Source organism: Cynoglossus semilaevis, chromosome W (assembly GCF_000523025.1).
Source record: "Cynoglossus semilaevis isolate Cse_v1.0 chromosome W, Cse_v1.0, whole genome shotgun sequence".
NCBI classification, from domain to species: domain Eukaryota; kingdom Metazoa; phylum Chordata; class Actinopteri; order Pleuronectiformes; family Cynoglossidae; genus Cynoglossus; species Cynoglossus semilaevis.
In genome coordinates, this window is record NC_024327.1 from 9,484,712 (window position 1) to 9,492,314 (window position 7,603).

Sequence of the window (7,603 nt, forward strand, 5' to 3'; positions counted from 1 at the left end):
CACACATTCACATTCACTCTTTTTTAGGTCTTTGGCATCTAGGGACTGCTGCCCAGGGACTCCAACCCGCTTAGTTCTAAGTTTGCTGCCCAGGGATTTTCAACCCACGTAGTTCTAGGGATTACTGCCCAGGAATTTGCAACCCATTTATCAGAATTTAGGCATTACTGCCCAGGGACTCAACCCATATTTCAACCACGCGCTGGTAATGAAAAATTGTTTCTCACCCTCGTCGTCAATCTTATTCTGGTATCAGATGCCGTCAATCAGCAGCCCAGGATCAGGTGTCGGAGTACTGGCCTGAGTGAGAATTCACTCCCCAGGTCTTTCCCCAGAACCTGGTTCTGGCCGTGCACGGTTTTCAGTCGTTCTCCACCTGATCCTTAGGTTCTGCTTAATTTGTTGGCATCCAGCTTGAAGGACCAAGTTATGTTAGGTTTATTCTAACATATATGACGACAAAGTAACAACACAAAAGACGTCTTGATTTTTTACTTGCAAGGGGAGAGTGTAGCTTACTCTTCGGGCAGCTTCCTCATCAACTCCGAGTAGCCACACCCTTCCTCTGCACTTTTATTGAGTTTACAAAAGTCTCAAATTACATCTCATGTGATCGTGTGTGAGTACGGAGTAAGAAGGAGGGAGCGAATGGGGTGTGACTGTGTCTGGTAATTTCTCCATCAGTCTTGAGCACACTAGATTATAATATGAGAAGCAAACAGTTTCTTAAAGCGACAGTACAGCATGAAGCAATGATAATAAATTAAATTCTTCCAACACAAGGTGACCCAGAAAACACAAGTGTTGTCGTACTGCTACTCGCAAAATACCTACTTAAGAAATGTGATGAACACAAAAGTAATTGAATAATAAGTTTTTTTGTAGGCTGTGTCCAAAAATGTTTCTAAAGAGTGATTTGACTGGAAGGTTGGTTATTTATTATTGATAAAATAAATTAATGGAATCCTACTAACTGCTTATTTACATGTGATTCTTATTAACACAATTTATAATTATTTAAAATAATAAAAAAAGTAAACACTCAAAACAGGCCTTCCCAGACAGAGCTAAATGGAAAATGATTACCAAAGATGCTTGACGTGGCAACAACTTGCCCTTTGACTCACCAAGGCATTGGCAGCGGTGACTGTTCCTTGCTTCTTAAAAACAGGAGCCAGTTTTGCCATCTGTTCCACTGTGGTCTGAGGCCGAGGGTGTTCGTCCTGAGTCACAGGAACCTTTCCCTTCTTAGCTTTTATGTCAATGGGGGCGATTTCTGCTGCGAAGTGACCAGCCTCATGCCCTGTACGTGGAAAAAAGGTCATCATTTAGTCACGGCAGTCTTTGCACTAATTGGCTGATATTACAAAAACAACACTGCCAACATAATAAACACGTGTAAGAGAGGCAGGTCAATGAAGACGACTCTGATCTTACCAGCCTTCCATCTCTGTTGTGTCTGATATGTGTAGTTATCACAGTCTTCCCGGGTGATTTGGTATTTCTCTGCTAGGTTTTCTGCTGTTATGCCCATGGGGATTTTTATATGGAGGTCAGTAAGACCGGCCCACATAGTGTCCTCCAGCTACAGTGGAGAAAAAGTCAAAATGCTGCATTAGACAAACACTGAGTCAAGATTTAGGAGACTAAACGTCAACCTTTAAATCAAATCCAAACTTAGTTCCAAATCGAATGTTGCGAACAGCATACGGTGCCTGACTCATACTCTCAGAGCCCCCACATTTATTATGACAAGTATGGCGTTTAAACAGGTTCATGAACTCATTGAGCTTTGTCACCATATCTCTCAGCAATAGGTTAAATCCCCTTCTTATAAATGGGCAACTCACTGATCTAGTGTAATCAACATAAACTTTGACCAAAGTATGAGTTTACTCTTATCTGAATTAAACTTATAGTCCAAAGATTTTGATTCAAATCTATTAATTTATTGCTTTTCGTATCATTTTTTTACCCCTGACTTATTTTTGTCTGCGTACTCACCTGAGCACCACTGACAATGGCCTGAAAACCAGATCCACACAATCTGTTCACTGTAAGTGCAGGCACTGGAACTGGAACACCACACCTCAGACCCACGTGACGAGCGTGGGTCTGAGCCCTGAAAAAAAAAACAGTAAAAGATGACAGAATGTCAGTACATACACAACATTTTTAAAATGCAGTAAACATCGTAACAATATTCACTAGTTTCTTACTTGCATGACATTTCCCATAATAACACTGTTTATCAGCTCTGGTGCCACACCCCCTGCAGCCAGGGCAGCTTTGGCTGCATACTCTGCTAGGTCTGTCGCACTGTGATCCTTCAACACACCACCGTAGGTGCCAAATGGAGTGCGCTTAGCAGCTACGACAAAAACACCTGTAGAGAAAAGAAGAAGAGACATGCTGTAGAAATGGAAGACACAATTGTTGGGGCTGCACAATATGTGGGAATTTAAATAAATGTCGCAAAATAATGTATATTTTAGGCATGTCCGATAATATTGGCCTGATATTAGAATAATTATGTAATATCTGTAAGAATCGTTATGGATTTTTCCTTCTATAATGAAAACCCAATAACTCCTTGCTAACTGACATGACCTAAAAATAGTTTTGGGGCTGTATATTGCAGCTCATTTAATTAATCTATTTTAATAATCAAGAGACGGTATGCAGAATGCTGGTGCCAGCAATTCATACAGTGGTTAGTAGAGATAGATAAATAAACATTACCAGGCCTATATGGGTATCGTTGATACAGGAATTGGAAAGTAAGTGTTTGGACAATATCAGCAAAAAGTTAATATTGGATATCCCTAGTATACTTCCTCACAAAAAAATTCTGATGATCCTATTGGTTTTATGTGTGAAAAAGCCTTAATGATGAGTTTTTATCCATTTGTTAATTAGAAGTAAAAAAAAACCATGGCCATATACATGATGTTATGTTAGTCAGACTGTAATTGATGTTTTATATAAACCACCAAAAATAATACTTCAAACACTGTATACATGTACATAATTTGTATTTTAGAAAATAAAAAATTCTGCACAAACGATTCTAAAATATTGATAATTATCACGTTCTGACTCATTCATTTGCCCTGTAAGTGAGAAAACTGCCAAAATAACCCTACAGGCAGAGGGCGTGTTGCCTTTGAAATGCTGTGGGGGTAGGTTTGTTTTCTCAGCTTAGGAAAACAATAAAACGGACAGCTTTACACAGAAATGTTAACATATATAGCTGTAAATGTATAATGCAGCACTGTAATTCAAAGTGATAAAATACATAACATTTTTAAAAAATATCTTACAACAGTCAGTATATAGCGCATTGTGCATCTGCATAGAGATCTGTTACCTTTCACCTACATAACACTGACGACATGTTCACACGCTCCAGACACGAAATGTTCAATTAGAAAGGCTTTAACTAATCATGTTTATCTGCAGAGATGTTGGATTTATTATGCAATGATGTAATTTTAACACGAAGTGTGTAAAATGACACCACTGTTGTCAACGAACCTGCTGGCAAGAGACAAGAGTGAAGCTTACCTCTGAGAAGTGCCATGATGCTGATTCAACACCACACTGCGGTCTGACACTGGATGTTGGTTTCGCCCTGATCCCACGCCAAAGTCAACAACAGAGAAGTCAGGCTGCTGCGACCTCTCGCCTCAATAATGCTGGTGCTACTACTTTTTCTTCTACGTCCGCTTCAGCTCCGTCTTTTTCTATAGGTCTAAACAGCAGTTAATTTTCATCTACTGCCCCCTTCCGGGATCTGAATGAACATTTCCTTTTATTCAATGACTGCTGTTTTCCAGTGCTTTTCAAACTGTTTACCTGTCATACCACCTTCGATAATATTCCAAGTAGCATCAGTATGACCGCCATTGATATATAGCAGCGCATTCGTTTCGCTAAGTGCAGTATATAATTTTGTTCCTCGGCGTTAGCCCATGTAGCAGCCACCAGGGGTCACCTACCTTTTTGAAACTGAGAGGGCAATCCGAAAAGCTACTTGTTTGATACCGACTTCCCGAACAATGTAATAATCATAAGTTCTGGGACATACAATAGTAGACAAAACTTTCTTTTTACTTAGTATAATCTATTTGGGCCAGACGTTTGTTAAGGTTTATGTTATTCTGGCTTACCTTAGTTATTTTAAGGACTAACCTTGTTATTATTTTTGTGAATTATTTCGTTTTACTTGGATCCTCACAACCTATTCTGGTAAGTCTACCATATAAAGAAGTTATTTAACAAATACGAGACACAATTAAGTCAATTTTATGAAAATAATGGAGCTTGCGCCAGGTTGACGTCATCAACCTGCGTCACTTCGCAGAACCCTCAAGCAAGGGGTCGAAACGACACTGTGAGTTACTGTGTACATGTGATCCTCCCTATTTCTTGAGTGTGCGTTTTTACCGAGACCACACACAAGGAAAACATGTCTCTGGCTCTGTCGCGATGCTTCTGCAGGGTTTTGTCCCGACCGAGAACCGCGTCTTGGTAAGATTCTATTGTAAGGAAACGTTAGCTAGCCGAAGCTAGCATAGCAAAAGGTTACTCTGTGGATAAGTGACAGCAGGATGTCATGTGTGGTGGAAAGATACATTGTTCATCGTTGTTTGTGTTTACAGCGTCCCGTGTGGAGAACATAATGTAGTCAGTCATGTAGTCAGCATTAGTCCATGGTTTGCTCCAGTGATGACTTTAAAGACGACAGCTGCACTCAGGTATGGGTTAATTCAACATCATTCTGCAGAAACAATCGTCCCAGGAATAGTCAAAGTATATTCAGGTTGCTTTAAAAAGAATATAGATGGACATTTTCAAACACGAGTCTTTACCCCACAAAAATATCAGGAGAGTCATTAGTAAGGGTCCAACATTATGACCTTTGTATTGTGTTCCTAGGGCAGAACCACGGAAAAAGAAGAAGGTGGACCCTAGATGAGAAATGATGGCAAGAGAACGTATAAAGAAGAAATTAAAGAAGATGGAGAAGGCCGTACCTGAATTAATCCCAATAGAAGATTTTATTGTTCCAGTCAAGTACATGGATGAAACAAGGTAGAAATAATTTACTGTTGTTTTTCAACGCTTGACTTGCACTAGTGAATGTGTGGAGATTTCATGTCCAGTTTGGAGTTTCTTAGAGATAGACAGACATCTAAACCCAACCATATTTTTTTTTCTTATGGATAAATCAAGCCAGATGAATGTTGTCAGTGGTTATGCCCCACAGGTGGGCTGGGGGTTGGAAGAAAAGGAGAAGTTCTGGAATGAGCTGGATTGGGTGATAGAGAGCAACCCCAGGGGAGAGAGAGTGGTGATTGGAGCAGACTTTAATGGTCATGTAGGGGAAGGGAACAGAGGAGATGAGGAAGTGATGGGCAGGTTTGGCGTTAGGGATAGAAACTTGGAAGGACAGGCAGTGGTAGCTTTCACAAAGAGAATGAAAATGGCTGTGGTAAACACCTACTGTATTTCCAAAAGAAAGAGGAACACAGGGTGACTTACAAGAGTGGAGGCACACAGATAAATTATATTATATGTAGAAGAGGTAATCTGAGGGAGATTAGAGACTGTAAGGTGGTGGCAGGCAAGAGTGTAGCCAAACAACATCGGATGGTAGTGTGCAAGATGACGGTGGGGGTGAAAAAAAAGGAAGACAGTGAAGACAGAACAGAAGATCAAGTGGTGGACTAAGGAAAGAGAAATGTTGTGAAGACTTCAGGAAGGAAGTAGGGGCAGTTCTGGAATTCCCAGATGATTGGAGAGAAAAGAGGGCAAAGAGACGTGGTGGTGGAATGATGAAGTCCAGGAGAGTGTGCAGAAAAAGAGATTAGCGAAGAAGAGATGGGACAGTGAGAGAACAGACTAGAGTACAAATAGAGGACAAGGGAGGTGAAGTGGGAAGTGGCCAGGGCCAAACAAAAGGCATATGAGGAGTTGTACAAGGGTTTGAGGCAGGAAGTGGAGATTTGTGAACAACAGTATGGTTTCATGCCTAGAAAGAGTACCTCAGATGCAATATTTATCTTAAGAATGCCAATGGAAAAGTACAGAGAAGGTCAGAAGGAGCTGCATTGTGTATTTGTAGATTTAGAAAAGGCATATGACAGAGTGCCAAGGGAGGAATTGTGGTTTTGTATGAGGAAGTCAGGAGTGGCAGAGAAGTATGTTAGTTTGGTGCAGGACATTTATGAGAATAGTACAACAGTGGTGAGGTGTGCTGTTGGAAGGACAGAAGACTTCAAGTTGGTGGTGGGACTACCAATCAAGGATCGGCCCTGAGCTCCTTCTTGTTTGCTGTAGTGATGGACAGATTGACAGATGAGGTCAGACTGGAGTCCCCATGGACTATGTTGTTTGCAGATGACATTGTGATCTGTAGCGAGAGTAGGCAGCAGCTAGAATAGAACCTAGAAAGGTGGAGGTTTGCCCTAGAGAGAAGAGGAATGAAGGTCAGTCGTAGCAAGACAGAGTACATGTGTGTAAACGAAAGGCAGAACAGTGAAATAGTGAGGCTACAAGGAGCAGAGGTGGTGAAGGTGCAGGAGTTTAGGTACGTCAAGCCATTTGTAGTTCCTTATCCACCCCCCACTTACCTACCAGTTTAAAAAGGTTGAAAAGAAAGTACAGAGCAACACAACAACAAACAGTAATTGTGGCTGAATAAAATGGCTAAGGCCATTTATTCTGTGTAAATTAGTTTTCTTGCCCAAGGGAATCTCCTACTTGTGTATTTTTATTTTCATCAAAAAGTGCCCTATCTGTGTATTATTTTCCCATGCGGTACTTTCAATGAACATCCATTTGGATACTGACATTTTATTTTAATTTGTGTTTGTATTTGTATCTCCGAGGATACGCTCACAGCCACATTTGACATTTGAAGAAAAGGAGCGTCAAGCCCTGTTGCTGAAGGAGTGGAGTCTATACAAACAGGTCACCACTTAACTTCTCACTCTTATGCAACCTCCATTACTGAGGTTTTCATGGAGAACGCTGCTTCTAACCTTTGCTCTCATCCAAAGCTGATGTGGGCTTAATTACCGCTTTCTTACAGAAGCAGCATTTGGATGAAGTGAACGCTGTTGATGTTGCTCTTGAAGCACAGAGAGAAGCCTGAGGTTGGAGTCAGAGGAGCTGAACCAGGCGGCACTGACACCAGACCCACTGTTGTTCCCCTATAGTCGTGAAGGTCCTGCTTACACACCAGCATAGACCAATTATGATGCACCTGATGGGACATACAATGACATCACTAAAGTTTACACTCAGTGATGGTGAGGAACAGACTTGAAAATATCTGGAATACTGTGTGTTTTTGTATGTGCATGTTAATAAAGATAAATTACATCTTTTCTTTTTTTTAAATATCACTTTGAGAATATTGGACATCTCTGTTCTTCAATTTCTCCGATTTACACTAATCGAAATAGAAAAAACCTCAACTGACTCCTCTCGATGTGGAGGAGCAGCGGCTCTACTTCGAGCTCCTCTCGTGTGACAGAGCTCCTCACCCTATCTCTAAGGGAGCACTCTGCCACCCTGCGGAGAAAGCTCATTT

General features: G+C 41.0%; 1 protein-coding gene and 1 pseudogene across 1 annotated transcript in view; one reads left to right on the plus strand and one right to left on the minus strand.

The window, feature by feature from the left end:
* The window catches only part of LOC103397146 (3-ketoacyl-CoA thiolase, mitochondrial-like), an 8,365-nt gene extending 4,614 nt beyond the window's left edge, over positions 1-3,751 (minus strand). The window contains exons 1-5 of the mRNA XM_025052816.1: positions 3,568-3,751; positions 2,220-2,386; positions 2,005-2,122; positions 1,438-1,585; positions 1,128-1,303 (exon numbers count right to left, since the gene is read on the minus strand). Of these exons, the coding sequence (XP_024908584.1) occupies positions 1,128-1,303; positions 1,438-1,585; positions 2,005-2,122; positions 2,220-2,230 (453 nt within the window). The 5' untranslated portion in view covers positions 2,231-2,386; positions 3,568-3,751. The remainder of the gene's footprint in view (positions 1-1,127; positions 1,304-1,437; positions 1,586-2,004; positions 2,123-2,219; positions 2,387-3,567) is intronic.
* Positions 3,752-4,364: 613 nt separating this feature from the next.
* Positions 4,365-7,397, plus strand: LOC103397140 (39S ribosomal protein L40, mitochondrial-like; annotated as a pseudogene).
* Positions 7,398-7,603: the final 206 nt, after the last annotated feature.